The sequence below is a fragment of the Saccoglossus kowalevskii genome, chromosome 12 (assembly GCF_978046115.1).
Source record: "Saccoglossus kowalevskii chromosome 12, keSacKowa6.1, whole genome shotgun sequence".
NCBI lineage: Eukaryota > Metazoa > Hemichordata > Enteropneusta > Harrimaniidae > Saccoglossus > Saccoglossus kowalevskii.
In genome coordinates, this window is record NC_140652.1 from 28,309,566 (window position 1) to 28,332,680 (window position 23,115).

Genomic DNA, 23,115 nt, shown 5'->3' on the forward strand with positions numbered 1-23,115 from the left:
CTACAATAACATACAAATGATCTTTGTGATAAATATGCGAAGTTGCAGGTCAGGATTGTAAGCAATACTACATACTTGCAATTCTGCACACATGTAACTAGATTGATAGTACGTAATATTAATTCAGCACACCTGTACTTTGAATTCATTGTATGTACCAGAATTTCAACAGAAATATACTTTGAATTTACTTATTTACTTCGAATTAATAGTACGTACCCGTAATTAAACACACACGTACTTTGAATTAAATTCAACACACATGAAAGAAACTATACAAACAGAATTTGGTTAAAAGTTTAATAACTACATCAGCATAAACAGTCTGCGAATATATTGCACAACAATTTACAGACACAATGGACGCTCTTCTGTTTGTTTGTCACGATCTTCAGTGTTCTAGTTTTAATTATTTGTTGCCAAGCAAAATGATTTTTATTATTATCTCATTGTTATAACAATAACGATTGCGATGTGTTCTGTATACTTCAAAGTCGTAATGAAACTTGAATGTGTGTGTGTTTGTGTTAGCTTGGAGTTTTCCGTTGTGACTAAATAAACCTGTTATAATATAACGAATAAATATTACAACGCCTATACAACTCTAATGAAAAAATCCACCGTGACATGTTATTTGAATAATAGAATACATTTGTATGTATTTTGTAGTTCATAAAGTAAAATTGTTTAACAATAATGAATGGATTTCAAATCATTGTGATCATTTATGGATTAAAGAAATATTATTAACAAGAAAGTTCATTCCGGTGTGATTTCATTCTATACTTTCTAGGTTATATATAACTCCCTCTATATATACCTATATACAAGCTTCTGCTTGGTAAATACCGACGATACATAACATATAGTTGATTTAAAAAGAAACAGAGTTTGTCAAACATAATATCTTTCCTTTGCACACAGGCGAAGCAGTGTATGTAGGTATTCATAGTATTAATACGCTTGCAAAAACTTGTGAAAAACAATTGAAAACGTCTTACAAACGGATTGGAATGCTAACTCCTCTTGTCCCAACGAATCACAACTGGGCTACTTAATGACACAGCAATTAAGAAACTCGAAACTATTCATGCAAATAAATCATGGCGCAGTTCATTTCAAATCTTGGATATATTCAAACATGATTATTGTGATTATCATATGACTGCATGTAAAAGAAATGTAAAAAAAGGTCGATTTTAATGCATAACGATGAGTGATACTAATATTTATATTGTAACATAACATGCACAATATAGGTTAATATACTTTTCATACGGTAATTTAAATTCTGGTTTTCAAATTTCAATTATTAATCGTGGAAAGCTTTTCATCTCTGTTCTTATAGAGGCGATGTCTTTTATATGTCTTCTACGTCTCCATAAATGTCACTGTCGTACTCGCTTAAGTTGACACCCTGTAAATAAATAAATAAATAAATAAATAAATAAATAAATAAATAAATAAATAAATAAATAAATAAATAAATTAATTAATTAATTAATTAATTAATTAAACAAGTAAATAAATAAATTCGAAATAACGAACGAACATACAAATACTTGAATAAACCAATTTTATACCTCTTTTTGATTATTGATGATTGTGATTTCTTGAACCAGCTGACCAAATCCTGGACGATAATCTGCGTTCTTATTCCAACAACGAAGCATGACATCATACCTGATGTATTGAAATGTAGACATACATTAGCGTCATGTATTGACATAGAAACATTTAACAAAAACACTATATATATCTGCGATCAATAAGTAGTTTGTTTGTATTATTAGCGATCATAGTTTTTATAGTAACTTCAACTATCTTAAATATATGGTACTTAAAAGTGGTCAACACCACCGCAATTCATACAAATACAGTTAGACTTTGTTTGTCATTTACCGTGTTTTTGAAGAACGATCAAATACGCTATATAGCGCAATTTTGTATAACACACAAATATTGACACCACATTGTATGTGTTAAATAAATACCGATAGTGCCCATAAACAAAATGTGCAAACCTTGAATCTTTTAACATATGCCTTGTTTTATTGAACAACTCATCATGTGACAAAACATCTACATACTATAAAAAACGCACTATTGGACGCACTAAAAAACCAACAAAATGAAACCACAGTGCATTTATTGTAGTCTAAATATAAGGTAAATAAAAATTGGTATATACGATGTAGTCGGTCATGTTGGACTAACTACAATGACAAAATGTATCGGAATAAAAGACGCGAACCATTAAAAGTATGATCTAACCTAGCCTAAAGTATCTTAACAACTATGAACAGAAGTTTAAACAAGTAAGTGAAAATTTCAGGATTTTACGGCCGACTAATTACATAAGTCAAGATAATGCAAAAGGTTAATTTAGGGCTTATATATATAGCAAATGTACTTACAATTGTGGAGTACAATGAGGAGGTTTCTCCATACGATACCCAGACGCTATCTTTGCAGAGATTTCCTTGTTTTTCATTCCTGTATACGGTAGTGCACCTTGAATACAACAAAACAAAACAAAACAAAACAAAACAAAACAAAATTACTTATCACAAAGTGTTTTAATGCCATGTAAATATGGAATATTATTAATATTATTAAACGTACCCAAAGTCACGATTTCCCACATCACAATTCCATATGCCCAGACGTCGGTCTTTGTGGAGAATACGTGTTTACTCAAGGATTCTGGTGCCATCCAACGAATTGGCAGGCGATTCTGGTGGTGGCAAAAAAGAAAATTACAACTTTTGGCATGTATTTAAATTGTTAAGAATCCAAGTATTGGACTCGTTTTATGTGATCCAACTGTATATAATACGATACGTAGACGAAACAACCCTGTGTATGGAACAAATTGCTTACCTCTCGCTTGTCAATGACTTGAGGATCATCAGTGCGAATTGCTTTAGAAAAAGAAGCAATTTTGCATACTTCATTTTTCCCAACAAACACATTCCTAGCACCAAGTTTACGATGAATAATACCCAGGCTGGAGATGTGCTGCATTCCATTTGCGATTTGTTCACAAAAAAGCAGCAGTTTCTCAGAGGTCACTGAGTCATTGTCCTCAAACATGTTGGAATATACTGAATCATCTTGCTCTTCGGCGCTCTCAGCTCTTTCTTTGCGACTGTTGAGCAACACAGGTTTCAGGTTGTCATAGTTGGCGAACTCCATAATAATACTCGGCTTAGCTATAGAGAAAGAGACATTCATGACATTCAGTGAATTTGTGAAGTGAATATAACTCACTGTCGCCAGAATCTTCAACATTCTGATCTGCAACATGCGTAAATGATTGAAATTACTTGATATTGGTAAGGAATTGTTTTACTATTAGTGTAAAATTAGCAAGATACATCTAAGGTTGTTAAGATCACTTACGTGTCCCACTGGTTATCATACAGCCAATCAGACGAATTACATTATCATGAGGAATGATGTTTAACATTATATCCAGCTCATGCAGAAGACTTTCACGTTGATAGGCATTGTTGGTATCTACGAAACATAATCATCATATTTGTGTAATCAATAATAACGATAATTTATTTATTTATTTATTCTTCAGTACAACCAATGCAATAAGTGTAACAGTATACTAATGCTGTGTATTATGCACGACAGGCAACGTCTCTCCTACCTTTAGTTGTCTTTACGACTACAATGGAAACTCCGCGAACACCACAAATATCAGTAGCATTTGCTTTAAAAATCCCAGGCTGTATAAGCTCTTTTAGCTCCAGTTTCTCAGACGGGAATTCCATTTCATCGACAGTGAGTGCAGAAGCTGCTCCAGGATTTGTTACATAATCGTTTTCTTTCTTTCGTCCACCTACTGCTGCTATCTCATCTGCTGATGCCTCATACTGGTAGTTTGTGTGACCCTGTACGTTAAATAGATCAACCAATCAATCAATCAATCAATCAATCAATAACTTTACATCTCTAACCGTAATCTTTAACTGATTTAGTCAAGGTAATAATGGGTACCAATTGCCAGTAGTGATTATAAATTTTCGATTCATTGAAACACCCAGCTAAAATGGGGCCGACATGTAAAACTAACATCATCGTTTAACTGAATCCAGAGTATCGAAATCACGAATACGTGTTCCAAGAGTCCGTGGCAATCGGCAATTGATACCACACTGCATCACCAGTGTACAAACTTTCTGTGAAAGTGAAGGTATGTTACAAATGTTGAATCTCGGTGAACACCTGAATACCTGACGATTAAATAGTGTGCTAATTCATACCTGCCCATGTGCATTTATATCTGATAGCTCTCCATTCGTTCCATCTTTTCCACAGAACTAGAAAAGGAATTAATATTATTTGATTAAAAATGTGTATTATTAGATATTTACTGCAGTTTATTTTGATTCGTCCCTGAAATCAAAATCGGTATTTCCACACCTCATATGCAAATGAGGTCTGAGAGCAAACAAAGTAGTGCCTTCAGGAGTATCGTTTTTCGAAACATAGCAGAAATAAACAATATTAAGAAGTACGATATTTTTCATTTGAGGTACATGAATATACTTGCCTAGTGAAATGAAATTTGAACAACAGTAATGGTACCTTTAGCCAGTCACTTATTTTGGCAAAAACTAATTTGCATATCACCTATGCAATAATGTTTTCGGTATTTTCACGGTCGATATGCAAATGAACATGGTATTTCCATCGGCTACCGAACTATTTTTATTTTGTAAACACATTTTCGTTGCTATTTTTGTCCGGTTCAAATCGTCAGGCAACATTTTTGGCGTGTTAGGTGTACATCACATGGAATACTACGATTGGGAGAACATAATGCATGTTGACCACCTGGAAACTGAGTTTTATAAACCTTGAAGGGCTGTCAGAAGATCCACCAGCAGTGAAATCAGCGATTACTTTGCAGCCGCAACCATCAACATCGAGATACCAGGTTTCTGCTGGCGACGTTGCGGCGTTACTCAGTTCCAAATAAAAATTACCAACGCCAAAAAAAGCAACATTTTAACCGGTAACCAAGACTCAGTCAATCCACGACCAGCATGCAACATCACACACGAAGTTGTAGCGTGCAGCTCAGCGACAACCGCTGTCGACGAAAGTCATCCCGTCAGCATGTTTGCCAATGCACAATTCTGTGGTGGAACTTTTAACTTCAACATAAACTGTGTATCATAGTCGTCCAGTTCAAGTCCTGGTTTTGTCGTGGTCCCAACTAAACGTCAACGAGTTATTTATTCGGACAGTGACTCAGATTAGACGTCTGATTTTTTTTAATTTCAAACAAACAGTGACACGCGTTCTCCGGGCGCGTTCTACACTGACACGCGCTGCTAGGGCGTAACACTATATTGGAACATATTAATGGGCAAGGGGTTCCCGACCTAAATTCTATCTCGGTTTGTTGCACGTTCTTTCTTTAATATGGAATAATGAAATATGGAACATATTTAATAATAACAGAACACCACACGCTTCGATCGTGAAAGTACGGCCGCAGGATACACCGCATCACTCGTGAAAATAACTTCCATACGCAACGAAAGCCACAGGCAGGGTGTGGGGTTCTGTCATATTATTCCATGATGTTTTTTTTTTCTTCATTTTCATATTTACCTAAATATAGACACATTATTTTACCTTTGGTAGTTTGTTCATTCTCCACAGGACAACGACAGCAACAACAGCAATTATAACTATAACAGCGACAACAACACCCCCAGCTACCGCACCACTACTACTACTACTGCTACTACTGCCTCCTCCGCCTGTTGATGCTTCTACGCGGAGCTGTAACTGAAATAGGAAATGATAGAATATACTGCTGTTTTCCGATATTGTTTTTTTAAATAAACTTTGCCATTTTTTACACAAACGTTTTTTCGATTAGACAAAACCACATTTCATTAAAATGTGTCATGCATATCATTCATGCAATTTCACTTACGTTAAGTTCTTCTGTTTTCGTCAACATAGCGCTGTTGTATACAGTCACTTTGACGGCACATTTTACTGCAACATCTGGGAAGTCTATAATGGTGGCGCCCTCTTTATTTATGACATACTCACTATGAAAACACATATTCGCGACACTTAAACAGTGGCAGCTCGCAGGAGGACAGTTTTCATTCTGGATAAAAAAATAATATTGATAACAATGATGATAATATTATTCAATACAGAGAATTACAGCCCTTCCCCTAGATCTGGTAATTGTCAAACAGTATATAGTCAATGTTGTTGGAGGGATCAAATTTATTCTAACCAGTAAATCATACAAATCATTTATATTGATTAGTATGAAGCATATTACCGAATATCACTGATAGAACTGAAGAGAAATTACAATATCATCATGTTTGTCAATGAGAATAACATTTATGTGTCCGATTACACTGAGTGTTTGCTATCCTTCCAACGAAAGTCAGGAGGGAAATGAATGTATACAAACTGTGTTAATGGTTAGCTTATGTTGTATTCTTGAAATTTGTTTTTATGAAGTGTATTTCTTTATATAGAATGCCGCCTCCAATATACTGAGTTTGATGTCGGTTTTGCACTAATACAGAGTAGATCTGCATATAAATATCCAAAAATGGTGAAATTGAGTATTTGGCAATTTAATGTGTACTTGTGTGTATTATATATATATATTCTATTTTCTATAAATTTAATTAGGTAAATTGAGCGAGAATAAATGACAATCAGATTAACTTACCTCGGGCCTATTATTTGTAATCTCTCCTGTTGCATACGCAATACTTTCGGTTTCTGCGTCACGTATTTCCCATTCTATTTTGTTAATACCACTTTCCTGATCACTTGCACGAACAGTGATTCTGTAGTTTGAAAAAAAAAAAACATAACTGTGGCGGAATTTCGAAAGAATGCAGATAATGATATAATCTGCATCTACAATTTGCATACATAAATAAATATATATTCAGAGGTAAAACTAGAGAAAGGACTCATAAATATGATAATAGTAGATGGTAGTAAGTAATCGTAATTCTTGATTATTATTCAAAATGACTAGTCGTTTGGGCAATGTTAATCATAATAAAATGAGAGATTAAAAAAACACGCGTTTTCATCTTAAATTGCATGAGCTATTCATTTATTTCATTAGGTTCCTCTGCTGTAAGTCTGTATATGAATTGTTATTATACGTTTCTAATTTGATTGTCGTTGCCGATAACATAATATGTGAAATGCCATGTCCCCTAGATGTAAACGTAAGGACACCGCATAAAAACGGTGCCATTGCCTAATCTACCGCAAATGTTTAGAGACACGATCCCGGCCGCTATATTGCAGAACTAATAGTTTACCAAATTTTCTGTTCTCAATAAAATAAACCACAATATTGATGGCGCATCTACTACAACAGTACTTATGTTATCACAAATTAGTATTACTATTAAAAGGACATGTGTGACATGAAATATAATCGTGGTCTACCCCGCCACGTGTATGGACCAATAAATCTCTGAAATGAGTATTGCCTCGCCAGACAGTGAGAGCAAGTGATCACATGTATTACACTTTTTAGAATGTTGAAGTGTTAGCCATATTATTGTCAATCATAATACTACATGTAATAGACTTCGGCATTATGTGGGAAATCTGTAAACGTAATTAAAGAAACCGGGACAAGTCACCAGTGATGTTCAATCCGATGTTCATAGACGGGATGGTTGTGCATCAACATTTCACATCCATACAATTAATATTCTACAACTGCCTCTCTATTTTTTTACGTGATTACTAGATGTTACTGAATAGCCTACGATCTCTCATTCAATTTATATTATCTTTTGAAAATAAGTACATTGCCTGAAACGCCTGGTTATATTGAATAATTACCAAAGACTGCAAGTGTGTACTACCATTTTATTTATGTTAGCAAATAAAAAATACGAAAAATATAGTCCAATCTTACTGGTTTTTGGTGAAATCAATAACACCATCATCTGATGACAAAACATTTCCATTGTTGTCTGTCACTTTTACGTCAGCGATATCGGGTGGAGATGAATCTACATACAAATAGGCCAAGTCTTCTTTTTTTCTACCCATAACATCTTGAGCTTTCATCCATATAGTTACTCTATCGCCATTTAATGCAGATACAGGTATCTCTGCTGCGGCCTGCAAAAATATTGAAAATATTTGGGAATAGAAATATGTTTCATTATCTATTTTAATCTTATTTGTAATACTGTATAATTTTCCCCTTGTATTTGGGAAACATTAGCCTGAGAGTACAGCTATAACGGTTAGTGTCTTTGCATTTGCTGTAGTCGGACATGCCGCGCTTATAGATATAAGTACTGCATTATTCATAATTGGATTTGAATGTGTATTATCCAATTTAGTGTAAATTGAGGTACTAGCGTGATTTTAAGTGTCATGTTATATAGACGACGCTATGCATTATATATCGCGACGTCTATAGTTGATGTGCGCCAGAAATATAGAAATATAAAAGTCCTGTCTGTAGTACGTGTTAAAATATTATTCAACTGCTTCTAAGTGCAAATTGTGGAAGTTTAGTTATTTATTGAACGACTGTAGTGAATTTATTCATTTGTTTATATTGTCATAATACTTCCCTCTAGCAGTTGCCAAACTCTATTATGACAACACAGAATAATTAAGACCACAATCCATTGACATACCTGTGGCGCATTCACTTCAATCCATTTGATATTGTCTGATTTACTTGTGGAGGTTTCAACATACCCAACGTGAAATAACACTATACCATCAACGTTAGGCACAGCCTCACGTGACCGGGTGGGTGGTTGACCCGTGACCTCGTCATATCCTGGAGTCATGGCTGGTTTTGCGTCAGCAATAGCATTTAGAAGTTTGTCATCACGGTAGAAGGCATTGTAAAAATGACCAGCCCACTTGACAGTGATCTGAAATATGACAAACATTATATGCTAACCTATCTTCCCATCCAATGATACGCACATTTACACTTGTAACTGCTGTGGTCATAACCTACTAGAATCTAGAAAATAATTTCACAATAGGATAAAATCTATATAATCGTAACAGCACACTAATATAAGTAATTGAGTTTCCTGGATAAAAATGTTTTGAAGTAAATGGTACATTTAGTAATCACGTACTTACTCACCTTATCTGACACGACCGGGATCCACGCAACACCTTCATTGACGGAAGCCCCTGCTGCAGTGATGGGAATGTCAATGTCAATTTCCACAGTGCTGATGTCATCATACATTACAAACCGACGTGCTCTCTCTGAGTTTCCAACTTGGTCAAACACGGTTAGAACAATGGAGTATAATCCTGTTAATATATAATATATGCCAATTTGAAAGAAGGCAATGTATGGATCACAATATACAGTACCGAAGGTAGAAGGGTATCATAATAATAGCATTCGTGCAAATCGAACTCATTTTAATCGACATCTCAAATCAGCTGTCAAATTAAGCAGCATTCCCACCTACAGATCTGGCATATTTACTGAATAAACTAGAGAAAAACCTTCCTTTTTTAAAACATAAACTAGTGGCAATGATTGTGTATTTATATGTTCTTGGGTTGAAACCACAACTGTATGGTTATAACTTCCAGGATTCTATGGCAATGAACCTCCAATTCACGCGTGTAACATAATGTTGAATAAATCATTCTAACCTGGCTGGGGAAGAGACAAAGATGCCTGCGATGTGGAGAGTTGGATGTCATTTTCAGACGCATGTGGATTGGAAGATATAATATCCAAATCCTCAGTTTGTGAAGATGCGTCTACAGCCAATCGGAATGCTTCACAATTATAATGACTGATGCCAGAGTTGCTATCACTCCAGTCTCCAGGAGTCCATCTAACTGGGACCAATTTCTAAAATAAAATAATAACAAATACCATAGCGTGAATTACATACCTGAAACCTGGTAGCTTTTAAGAATTTAACATTAGTCATTTTAGCTGAAATGTTCGGCAATGTGTAAGTTTTGTTTCAAATGTAGAATCACAATCCGACATACCGTTAACACGATATTTTGAGTGGGTGAAGAGATAATAGATTATTTATGATTCAGTTCATAAAACAGAAAAAAAGTCACGTGTCTATAGAAACCGACGTTGTACGAGTCCCACGTTACAGTTCTACTTAACTCCCTGTTCTCCAAAATACTAAAAAGAGAGATATTAACCATAACCGAATTTGTCAGAGGGGGAATGTGTTATGATAGCGACTTCACGTTCGCACTTTCGGTTCACGCGTCTTTAGACTATTGTTTAGAATCAACAATTTGCATGTTTAGGTTGGAGATTATAAATATATATTACAGGAATTTGATTAAAAGAGTGTTTACTTATTGTATTTAGTAGTGGCGACTTTGCAAGGCTTTAACCGTGAGACACATTCCTGATAATACACGTGATTGTGCCAACGACTGTAGCGATTGGCAGGTCGCATGGTTACTTACCACGCCTTAGAGATTTCACTTTTAATATAGAGTTTGTAAACTTTTGAAAGAGAAAAGAGCAGGAGAGAACGGTGTAGCGAGGGGTTACCTCGGCTGACCTCTTGTGTGAATAAAGCTGGACTGTCTGTAATGAATTTATGTGTATTCATTTGGGTCTGGTATATCTACGTGTAAGTGACATCAAACAAGCGAGACGAAGTTCCCCGATTCCTGAACACAACGCCAGTGTTCATTACAGTACTATGATGCCGACATATCTATATGTGCGAAACCAAACTCAACATCCATCCTCACGGAATGGTAGATGTTACCATTATTTGAGAATATTATCTTTACCTCATATTGTACACATGTTAACGATATATGCATTCTAGTTGAAATTTGTTTGCGGTAGTCCAAAGCAATATCAAATAGATTAAGAGACGAGAGTGCATTATCCCCCCCCCCGGTATCTCAATCAGTTCGTACTAAATCGATCTTGAAATTTCCACTGCTTGCCTCTCTAAAAGTAGAAAATAGTTTACTTACATTCCTTGTATATGGTTCGGCAACCTCAATTATCATCGAATCACATGGAACACTATTTCTTATACAATGTCTTGGAGCATACAAATCGAATATCACTGTTATTTCATTGGCACCGTTGTTTGGCATGTAGTTTATAGCCGAATTGACAGTGACTGTATTCTCATTATCATAATTGTTAATTGTAATATAGCCAGAGTTCTTGGATCGCAGTGTAACTATTAACCTGTAAAAGGGAAATGTGATCATGATAATGCATATTCAAATTATCATAAAATGTTTATCGAGAAAATTCATTTACCAATACGAAACATACTGAATTATGAAACACTAACATAGAACACACCACTTGATTACAAACGGGTCATGTGGTATTAACACATGTCCTTTACCTGGCATTTTACCCACTTCAATGTAGACTTGTTTAAATAATAACATTCCGCAATATTGGGGTTACAAATTCTGAACTGTTTAATGGTGTTCCAGAATGCTTCACTAACAACTAGTTGCAATTCTTTTTTCAAGAAAACTTTTATTAAAAAACGTACTCATCTCTGTCTTGAATAATGTATCCAGATATATCAAACACCTCTGAGCAGTGCCTCGATGGAAGTTGTTCCCGTGGGACTTGAGTAGCATCGGTAGCGACGTAACACCTCTCATGACCACTGGTAACCACGGTCATTTCACCCTGTACCTCTAGAAACGGTTAAAAACGCTTACATTTACTTCACGTGTATACACAATTAAAAAACTGAAGTGGTAAATATCTTCGGATTGCGTGTTTATTTCATTCTACATGAAAGTAAATGACCTCCTACCTCTATTTAAAGTCCAATCTATAGTTGCTTCTATTATTCCAAACGCTGCATCGCTGACATAATATGGCTGCGGTGGTAAGTCATTTGTAGCAAATCCTACTTTCCAGTCAACTGTAAACTTTTGTGCCTGCAAAGGGCAGTATAACCTGTCTTCTTGTTTACAGCTCGATTCATATGGCGCATTCGTACCCCCAGGTGCCTCAAACTTTACTGCACATTCGTCTAATGTCGGCAACTTGGTAACTTGAAGAGAAGATAATATTACTGCATAGTAACTACTATTTTATAAATTGGAAATGAAGTGACTCGAACAAAAGGTCTTGACACTTAATTCTTGTTGGCTTGTATATTATCAATATAAATGTTCGTTGTCAACTCTTTCACTTATTTACAGAATCAACAAATAACCTTCGGTCAGTTATTGTAGTTTTATCTTATTACTCACTTCGGAGACAGTTGTCCCCCGTAAAGCCATCGACACAAACACACGTCGACGGTTCTCCCGGACAACTTCCAGGGTAGCAGAATTTACTATCTGATCGCCATGAACATCGTTCTACAAAAGAAAATAAATATGATTAAAGGTCCTAATGGGAAACCTATTCATATCAAACGTCCCGATAGTTGAAATACCTCTGCTGTCATAGAACAATGGCTAGTAGGGGTTAGATGTGCACGCAATATGATGTAATTGCACATAATTATCCATAACACGCGTGCTTATCCATGGTGCAGGAAGAGTGGTTATAGAGATTTGAAGTTATTTTGATACAACTCATTCTATAAAATAATAAATATATATATAAGCTATTGTAAGTATATTGCCGCATATATTGGCATATATTAATAGCATATATTATTGCTTACGTTCGCATACACGTTTCTCGTTTCCACCATCGGTTACTGGTACGTATGCTTTCTTTCCCTCTCCTCGGTCATAGGAACATTTCATGCATTTGTGGTCTGTGCTCGATGTGCAATCAAGTTCATCACAGTTAGCGATTGGTTCACAAGCTGAAAAATTGTAATATCATGTATATTAAGGGCAATAACGTCAAATTATGAACTTATAAATACACAACACAAACCAGGTTCGAACTCATGACTACAGAAACGCGCAGTTTGTAAGCCAATAAGCAAGACAGTTATTATATATATTAGTCCAGTCATTCTAGCAAAAAGGGGGGCCAATCCGTCACAAATTGCAACAAAAAAGTAATTTCTTCACAGTGCTTTTCGGAAAGGTATCTAGATTGACATACTAACTGTCTAGGAAAATCGAAATATACCTAATTTGCATATATTAAAAATGGTCGTTTTGCACATTTTTACAACATGGACTATTTGATCATATCTTTAATTCTAGATGAGGTATTTTAAAAATTCATGATACTATGGTACTTTTTTGAGTCGGAAAAGGTATGAGAGTGCCAAATGTGTTGATTGGGTAGATGAAAATTAGCATAAATCCAATATGGCCGCGATAATATAATTATTTAATGTAACTTCTCTTCTGGCTCCTCTTCTATGTGGCATAAGTAATAAGTTTAAAATGCTAGAATACAATTTTAAACAGAATCGTATAGTACAGATGTAAATAAATGGTTTCCTGAGTAGACGGACTCTTCATCTGCATAAATCCAACATGGCCGTCACATCTAAAAGAAAAACTAGAGGAATGAAACACCTTGGTTGGATCTACAAATCTGCTATACTATATACATAACAGACCATTTAAACGTAAATGTTCAACTCTATAAACTATATTTTTGATTTAACAAACTGTATTAAATAGTTATAATTCTGTTCAAAAGTTTATTGTTTGATTAATGTAATTGGCAATTGTCATCGCTATCTTCATCAGATATCTGAACTACATTTGTGCATCCAGATCCTCGACATCGACCACAAACTGCAGAACATTCAAGGTTGTGCTTTTTGCAGGTATATCTGAGACTTCGACAGTCTGTGGCGCAGTTGTATCTCACTATCATCGAGAGAAATTCAGGTGCTGCCTCCTTGTCAGTCAATACAGGAATGACGATCGGTTGTGGATCGCGTCCTGGGATTTGCTTCCTGGCGAGAAATCAGACTTGTGTCTTTATCACGATTGAGTGTCCATAAAGGCGACAAGACCCCTAGTACAGCCTTTCACTACACAAATCAGTGTATGCACGTAATTTCGAGGCATAGGCTGTGTTGGTGGGACCCTTGTTCGCCTTGGCCGGAACTTTGGCATCCCACCCAGAAAAATCTGAGTGAGTCAACTGAGAGCCTTGATGCGTGTAAGTGGTACACCGCTGGGCTCAAAGGCAGTGTGCCGTCCGGTTGGGACAGCAGATCTGGAAGTCCGGGTGTTTCGACTAACATTTCCAACAGTAGTGGAAACCAGAGCTTGACTGGCCTGTTGGGCGCCACCCGTGTGAAAATGCAGATGCACTCCTGAATAATTTCTCCAGTACCTGGTGAATAGCGAGAAGGGAAGAAAGGCGTACATGTCCATGTGGGTTCATGAAGGTCGACAAAGTGTCCCTGGCCCAGGCTCCTGGTGTCGGCAGGAGTGTCGTGTATGTCGGGAGCTTAGTGTTCCAGGGTGTGGTGAATAGGTCTAACCTTCAACCGTCCCACTATCGAAACAGTCTGGAGGTTACCCATTGGGGTATCTACCACTCCGCATTCTGGAGACGGAGCTGCCACAAGAGGGTGTCCGCTTGACTGTTTCTCGCCCCTGGAAGGTGGTGTGCGGCTAGCTCCACATTGTATTTCAGGTACCAAAGGAGAATTTGCTCCACTACGACTGACATAGATGGGGATCTGCCCCCCTCCTTGTTGTCCGTGCGAAGCAAGACTCTGCCTGACGGTAGCAATTGCCGACCACCAGGGCAAGGCATCCCTCGCTTGGTCCGAGTGTGTTACTTGCCTCTCAAGTTCATGTAAAAGAGCCTGGGGGAACTACCCTGCAAACTGCTGACATCATTCCGATGATTTAGTCTGCTTAAGTCCAGAACGGGGTACAGCCACATGTAGTCTCAGTTTTAGTTTTTGGAACCATCAATACATGCGAGTAGAAGCCAGGACTTAACGCCGGGTCCCCTATCCTAAGTATAGCGCCATTTGTAAGCAAACTATCTACCTCCTGTCAGATTGCTTCCGTTTTGCGGGGAACCCCTGTTAATGCCCTGAACGGGGGCTGGTGCCAGGGGGATGGAGATTGCAGTGGGATCTTGTAACCGTGTATAGCCATCTGGATAATCCAGGGATCGGTTACACACTGCCTCCGAAACGGAATACACCAGCACAATCAGTGCGACAGAGATGTGTTGGTTCGGCGGTTCCACATCAGGGTGATCTCTCTTCCGCCGATGTGAGACCCCGGGAGGCTTGTAGAAGTCGATAGATTCTGCCTCTCGCCGAACATATGCCCATCCCCCTTGTTGCAAGCGGAAGCATCAAACCTGCTTCCCCTGAAAGCTGCGTAGGCGACCCCTGAGGAAGAGGGGGACCACACCTGGTCACACCACTTGGCTACTTCTGGCCAATGGGTGCCGACTTTGGTCGTTACGTTTTCCCAGCTTGGGGTCCATACCGCTTGTGCTTGGCAGAAGCCAAACTGGCTCGTGGGTCTCACCTGTGCCAACTGCTCAGTGGGATCCCGAAGCACCAAGACTGCTCCTTCCATCATCACAAATTGAACATTGGGTTACTAGGATAGATGTACCCCCCTCACCCCACGGCGTGGTTCACAGAGTCATTACGAGGAACAGACTCCGATGGGCCACCCGAGGTTGCACATTTAAATGATACTATTTTGACAGCCATTTTTGATTGTTATTCAATCAAATGTTTCGCAATCACATACATTCATACACACCAAACCATATCGCAGCAACTGGAATATCTATAATTAAAAATATGTCCTAATAGTTGTATTTTCCATGTTGTAAAAATGCACCAAACTGTCATTTTGAATATATGCAAATTAGGTATATTTCGGAAGCCTAGATTTTCCTAGACTTTAAGTATGTCAATCTAGGCACCTCCTTGGAATGTATTGCGATGAAATTATTTCTGTTGCAATTTGTGATGCGTCAAACCATGAATTGACTGGACTATATTACGTGAGTTCAAAATGAATTTTCACTTATGTACATAAACATAAACTTAAATTTAAACGAAACAACGAGTATTCAGTAATGATTAATGTTTATTAATTAAATCATTATTCATTCAAGGCAGCTTAGTAATATCAGATTCAATTGACTCCATATCGGTACCACCACCTGACTTCAGTCACCTTCATCAGTTGGGACAGCTTTTTTCGGATTGAAAAAGCCAATGGCTACAACGTTTGATTCCTTTCGAGATTGAGATAACTGGAGCACTTAAGGTAAGAGGACAATATTAAACGTAGTCGGGGTTCATACCCTAAATCTAAATCATAATGGAGCTCACGTTGGTAAGTATCCATGCTTGGTTCTTTGGTACATGGAAACATAAAAACTCAGACGTCATAACAATTAGGGGTTTGGATCGTATCATCATCAATTCTGGTAGATTCGGTTGGTTTTCCATAGTTGTATTGTCTGCAGGTATGCAGCTAATTCAGGAGTTTTATTTGTATTACAATGATAGAAGCTCATTAAACGACTATGACGTTAAGTTTGAATAATGCCGATTTAAACCAGCATTATTATTTTCTTTTGAATGGTTTTTCATTTTTGACTGGTTTCGAAGGAAAGATTCACTGTTAGTTGTTTGATCGTTGCCAGTCGTCTGTTACTGTTACAGTTTAGGAGTGAAAGTTATATGCGACTGCCGGATGCAGCGCAGGGAATGAAAATGAAGTATTTACGATATGAAAAGGAAAATGGAAAACTTATACTGTCAAAAGCTGGTGGCGTCTCACTAGTTTTTACAATAGACAACATTTTAGGGCTTGTATATGTTTATATTATGTTTCTAATGTCGTTAAAGATTATTCTGTAATGAAATAAGATTTCAAAACCAAAACGTTCAATCTAGATTCAGACGACACCCTTATTTGCCATTCCTCCCCTGCATTGCATCAGTTATCTCATTCTGTTCCCTGAGTTGTTGTCAAGATCGCCTGTACAATTTGTATTGTTTCTTATATATTGGACACATGTTGTGACATGAACCTCGTTAATGCACGAAATGATGTCAACAAAGGACCTTTGTTAGATGCTTTCGTTCATGCTTGCTCGTGTAGAACACATTGTGACTGAAATGTTGATAATCGATAAAAATTTTAACGATTCTTGGCACAAATCCAGGTTTTATTTGTGAACTTTCTGTGCATTGTATCCACTACTTCCTTATTGTCATCGTTTAAATAAAAGTCGCCAAATCATGATTTTACTTTAAGTCTTTCGTGTCATGGTATGAAAATGAGTTGGAAAATCGGTTGGTGCAAAAAACATCATTAAAGAACATTATTGGGATACCAAACCAGCGAGAAATGGAAAGCTGTCAATAGTTATGCAGACTCAGTATAATACGAACTGGTGCACCCGACTGTCAAAAGAATTGAGCGCGTTCCTAAAAGTACTTGAAATGTAAAATTGAAGTGTAAAATATTCTTTAAAACACTTTAGATTTTGGTGCGTCCCATATATATGTACCAGGTACAGGTTTGAATTTTTTCGCAATTGGTCACATGGTTGGGTGGCTATGCTGGAGTTAAGAAAGACCTGATGTTCCCTGAAAGGAAACTACTGAATCGTCATCCATGGCCACTAACAACAGAAGATATAAAAAATGAGTTCTGTAAAGCTCCCTCCTTCCCACATTCATCGGATAATTAATTTAGTTAGACACCACAGTAAAAAGTCGTGACATCTATGTCAGGCAGTGTCAGAGATATAATGCAAATTTCATAATATTTTACATATTATGTTTTAGGAATAGCTGTTACTTTATAAGAATGTTCGGCAATAGGTTAAAAACGAACCATGGTTACACGGCAAAAAAAGTTAAATAAATATTCGAAAAAGCCTTCGATTCGATTTAACATAAATAGATGTACGTTCAAATTCCCTGTATGTACTGGCATGCACATATTAGACCAAGAGAATGACTTAACTTTTTTATGCAAATTAACTGTGAGGGCGCTAAACTTGCCCACGTGCAAAGCATTATATGTTACTGCAGGACCATGACAAAATAGAAAGCGCTTGATGATGGCTCACTGTTTTTCCCTGCGAATCATTTATCACATTTCATGATTTGGTATGTAGCATGTATACAGAATGCTTTTGAAAAATGTTATTATAATTGGTTATATGGTTCAGCGGCAAGTGGAAAATAGTATGAGTGTTATATTTGTCATACATTTGAGGGTCTCAGCGATGTAAAAACAATCAAGAAATTCAAATTTCACCTACATTCTATTTTACTTACTCTAATTAATTGACATTATATTTAGCTCAATATTACAAGCCATATTGTATTGGCGAAATGTGTGATGTTTTAGTTTATCACCATAATTAATGATTGGATTATTTGGAGGAATAATTGACACTTCATGTACTATTTATTTATATATTTATTTTAATGATCAATTTAGATTTTTGGTTACATTCACCTTTTTTATGAGATTGCTTAACTGTCATAAATATTACAAGTTTATTGTCCAATTGTACGGTATCCATATCCATTCATCCCTCTCTACACAAACTCGTGTTGTAAGTCTATTCATCAGTGTGTATGTTTAAACTCGTATCTGATTGTACCCCGTGGTAAGGTTGTGACTCAATCAGATTCGTTGTTGCAAATATTCACATTCCAAATACTAGTAAGCTGAGCTACTTATGAGCAGTTGGGAGCCGGCACAAATAACATACACCACTTTCGTTTAAGACACTACAAGATAATATGTGAAGGCAGTAAGCTGAAACAATATACCTTGAACATTAAAGATGCTGCGGTTGAAAAATCACAAACCATCTAATGCAGTGTAATGTAGTCCACCTACGATATCTTACATGTGTGAATGCTATGTGAAAATGAGCAATTACTTGAATATGATTTTGTGGTGTGGTTGAAGTATTGTAAGTCAGATGATGCACAAGTGGAGGTCTTTCACGTGTTTTACTTCCACTCGAAACTGTGGCCCTCTTGTCGTTTATATGTGAAAGAATGCTCTCTAATTTTACATTAACTTTACTGAAAAAAAAACTTGTACATCAGCAGTCTTATGTTTTAAAGACATTCATTTATAAATAAAAACGTTGACCACCTCAAACTTATATGAGACAATAAAGAAGTTTACTCATGTAGAACACATTGTGATTGAAATCTTGTTTACCCACAAAAGCTATCACGATACTTGGCCCAGATTCTGTTTTATTATATGTACTTAATCAGTCGAGCTAATGAAATTGTTTTTATTGCATTGCATCCTCTACTTCCTTATTGTCGTTTGGGATCATCATGAGGCAAGTGTGTTTACCCTGGTTACATGAGTTACATCATCTGTTGATGATGTTCATTCCCGGAATTTCTAAAAAATACCAAAGCATGTTTTAAAAAATCTTATCCAGAAGCATTGTAGATTTCGGTGTGTATCATGTGTGATACGGGTACATTCATATTTGGCAAATTTTGGCGATTTGAAAAAATCTTTGTGATTGGCCCGTGTGGTAAGTCTATCAATAGGCGTGTGTGTTTGAAGTTGCTTCTGATTGGACGCAATGATTGGCTCAAACAGATTTGTTTTTTACGAATATTTTAATTTCAAATACTAGTAATCCAAGCTCAAGATGAACAATTTCATTTTGTTTTTGTTTTGTTTTTCCCATGGTGTTTTCGAACAATTCCTCTCGAATGCACGAAATGTATATTCTATGTGCTAGATAACACCAGCGATCTGATTGGCTGAATATTTATCTATATAATCTCGGCGGCGCAACTAGCATACACCCCTTTCGCATAGAATGTTGCAGATAATATGTGAATGCAGTAAACTGGAACATTATACCTTGAAACCACCTAGTACAGGATTCACGATGTGGTTAATTCCCAACATCCATCATCTGAAAAATTATGCAGAACTTAATGCTTTCAACATTTATATACAGAATGTATATTCTGTGGCAAAACTGAGACTAAACGTAGTTATTGGGAAACTTAGTGAGCCGAAATCTCTCCTCATTTTGTAAGGCAAAACAATTGTCTTGGAGAAAATGTCACTGACAAGGAAGATGGCTCTTGTTTAGCTTCACTCATAACGATGCAAGTCTTTTCATACAGCATTTGCTAACTATGATCGCAACATTTAAACAGAAGGGACAGCAAATATTGAAGATGCCCTCATTTCAGCATCAAATAAGAAGGAAACTACTGAATCGCCATCCATGGCCACTAACAGCAGAATATATGAAACTAAGTTATGTAAAGCTAAGTTCTGTAAAGCTATATCCTTCATACATTACTCAGATTATTACTTTACTTATGACTGGTGAAAAACGCGTAATGTCTGACTCCCTTCATAGGGAAAGGTCTATGTCGGGCAATGTCAGAGATAAAATGGAAATTGCAAAATTATGTAAAGCTAAGTTCTGTAAAGTTCTATCCTTCATACATTGCTCATTACATTAATTTACATACATTAATTTAATTATGACTGGTGAAGAAGAACGGGACAGAATAGTAAAAAACGCGTAATGTCTGACTCCCTTCATAGGGAAAGGTCTATGTCGGGCAATGTCAGAGATAAAATGGAAATTGCAAAATGTTGTACATATTATTTTGTAAAAATCGCTTTAAAAGAATATTTGGTAATAGGTTAGAAAACCACTGTGGTTACACGGCAAATAAAACAGCAAAATAAATATTCAATAAACTCAGTTTTACGCGTTAATATGCAAATGGTACCGAACGGATTGAATATAAACAGCTGTACGTGTGGGTTCCCTGTATATACTGACATGCACATAATAGGCCAAGAGAACGATTAACAAGTTTGCATGTGTATTAATTGTGAGGACGCTCGTCTGTCTGTGACTGCAGGAAACACGGAAAAGTTGAAAACGCAAGGAACTGAATGGAAATAGAGCATGCACAATATGAAATGGAACTAATTTAAATTTTAGAACTACTTTAAGGAGCTGGTTGTTGTTGGTTGAACAATATATACAATTTTAGTACTTGTATATGTGTATATTATGTTTTTAAGTTTCGTTAAAGATTATTCTGTAAAAAAATCTGTTTAGAAAGGACGTTGTTGCTTTGACGATGGCTTAAGACGACTGACGTTTCATCTATATTGGAGGGCACTCCCTCGTGCCAATCCTTCCTGCACTGCACTAGTCATCTCAATCTATTCCCTGACGAGTTGTCGTTAAGATTACCAGCAAAATGTTATTGTTTCTAATACAATGGAAACATGTTGTGGCATGGAACTGGTTCATGCACGAAATGTCTATATGGGTCAACAAAGGACTATTGTTAGATGCTTTCGTTAATGCTTCTTGTATAGAACACATTGTGACTGAAATGTTGTTTATCGGTGCTCGGTGCTTGGCACAGATCCCGGTTTTATGTGTGAACTTAATTTTCTGTGCTTTGTATCTACTACTTCCCTATTGAAGTTGTTTGAATAAAACTCATCAATCATGATTCTACTTAAAATCGTTCATGTAATGGCATGAAAATAAACTGAAAACAAACTTGAGTAAATAAATATTATTGGAATGCTGTCAATTGTATATGCAGACTCAGTATTATAATCGGTCACGTGGTTGAGTGGCCATGTTGGTATGAAGCATTCCAGAAATTTCCACATAAAAATTCAAAATATGATTTAAAATCTTATTCAGAATCACTGTAGATTTTTGTGCGTATCATGTATACACTGAGCTCATGTTTTTTGCGATTTTTTGCGATTTGTCACGTGGTTTAGTAGCTATGCTGGAGTTAAGACAACGCTGCTGTCTTTTATTTATCGTACTTTCGGTGGCCTCAGTGGGGTGACTTTTTTGTAATGCAGTCGCCCATAATGTTCATCTGTAAAAGCTATCACGATACTTAGCCCCGATTCCTGTTTTACTGTAGCACTTAACCAGTCAAGCTAATGTCAGATTGCTTTATGCGCATTGCATCCACTACTTCCTTATTATTGTTGGAGATCCGCATGAATCAGATGTTTACCCTAGTTACTGATTTACATGAGTTACATTACTTGTTGGAGATGGCTATGTTGATAAAAAGTATTCCCGGTATTTCTGATATATGATTGGGCGCCATGAAAGAGTTGTGACTGAAACAGATTCGCTGTTACAATTATTTCAGTTTCAAATACTAGTAAGCCGAGCTTCTTATTAGTAGTTTGAAACAAGCACTATTTTTTTTTTTTTGTGGTGTTTTCGAACTATTTCCCTAGAATGCACGGAATGTATATTTTATGTGCTAGTTAGCACCAGCCATTTTATTGGCTGACCATTTCTTCATATCATCTGAGTCGGCGCAACTAACAGACACCACTTTCGCATAGAATACTTGCAGATAAATCTGAATGCAGTAAACTGGAACATTATACCTTTAATATCCAAAATGCTGCAATTGAAAATTACAAATCACCTAGTACAGGATTGACGATGTGCTCTATTTCTAACATCAATCGTCTGAAAAAATGATGCAGAACTTAATGCATCCAACCTTCTATGTACAGAATGTATATTCTCTGGCAAAGCTGAGACAAAACATAGTTATGGGGAAACTTAGCGAGCCGAAATCTACTCATTTTGTAAGATCAAAACAATTGTTTTGGAGAAAATTGAATCACTGTCAATGAAGATGGCTCTCGCTTAGCTTCATTCATAACGATGCAAGTCTTTCATACAGCATTATTTTGCTAACTATGATCGCAACATTCAAACAGAAGGAACTGCGAATATTAAACATGTCCTCATTTCAGCTTCAAATAAAAAGGAAACTACTGAATCGTCATCCATAGCCCCTAACAGCAGAATATATGAAACTAAGTTATGTAAAGCTAAGTTCTGTAAAGCTATATCCTTCATACATTACTCAGATTATTACTTTACTTATGACTGGTGAAGAAGAAAAGGACAGAATAGTAAAAAACGCGTAATGTCTGACTCCCTTCATAGGGAAAGGTCTATGTCGGGCAATGTCAGAGATAAAATGGAAATTGCAAAATTATGTAAAGCTAAGTTCTGTAAAGTTCTATCCTTCATACATTGCTCATTACATTAATTTACATACATTAATTTAATTATGACTGGTG

The 23,115-nt window shown here is 36.5% G+C and overlaps 1 protein-coding gene across 1 annotated transcript; it reads right to left on the reverse strand.

Moving 5' to 3' along the window:
* Positions 1-286: 286 nt before the first annotated feature.
* Positions 287-15,525, reverse strand: LOC144351997 (uncharacterized). The gene is made up of 22 exons (XM_078009298.2): positions 15,355-15,525; positions 14,980-15,121; positions 12,714-12,860; positions 12,292-12,402; positions 11,847-12,089; positions 11,574-11,724; positions 11,029-11,251; positions 9,706-9,910; positions 9,176-9,351; positions 8,706-8,951; positions 7,967-8,175; positions 6,743-6,863; positions 5,972-6,154; positions 5,665-5,820; positions 4,281-4,337; positions 3,665-3,908; positions 3,406-3,522; positions 2,884-3,215; positions 2,626-2,737; positions 2,418-2,514; positions 1,584-1,683; positions 287-1,417 (listed from the first exon to the last, which is right to left on the reverse strand). The coding sequence occupies exons 1-22, from the start codon at positions 15,523-15,525 to the stop codon at positions 1,361-1,363; spliced, it is 3,600 nt and encodes a 1,199-aa protein (XP_077865424.2). The 3' UTR covers positions 287-1,360.
* Positions 15,526-23,115: the final 7,590 nt, after the last annotated feature.

Bases quoted from the DNA above. Each gene is read 5' to 3' on its own strand.
- LOC144351997 (XM_078009298.2), bottom strand. From the start codon at position 15,525: ATGGAAGGAGCAGTCTTGGTGCTTCGGGATCCCACTGAGCAGTTGGCA. The intron at 9,911-11,028 runs GTAAGTAAACTA...ATTTTATTTTAG, and splicing joins CCGAACCATATACAAGGAAT to AAATTGGTCCCAGTTAGATG. The intron at 6,155-6,742 runs GTAAGTTAATCT...TTTTTTATCCAG, and splicing joins TTACAAATAATAGGCCCGAG to AATGAAAACTGTCCTCCTGC.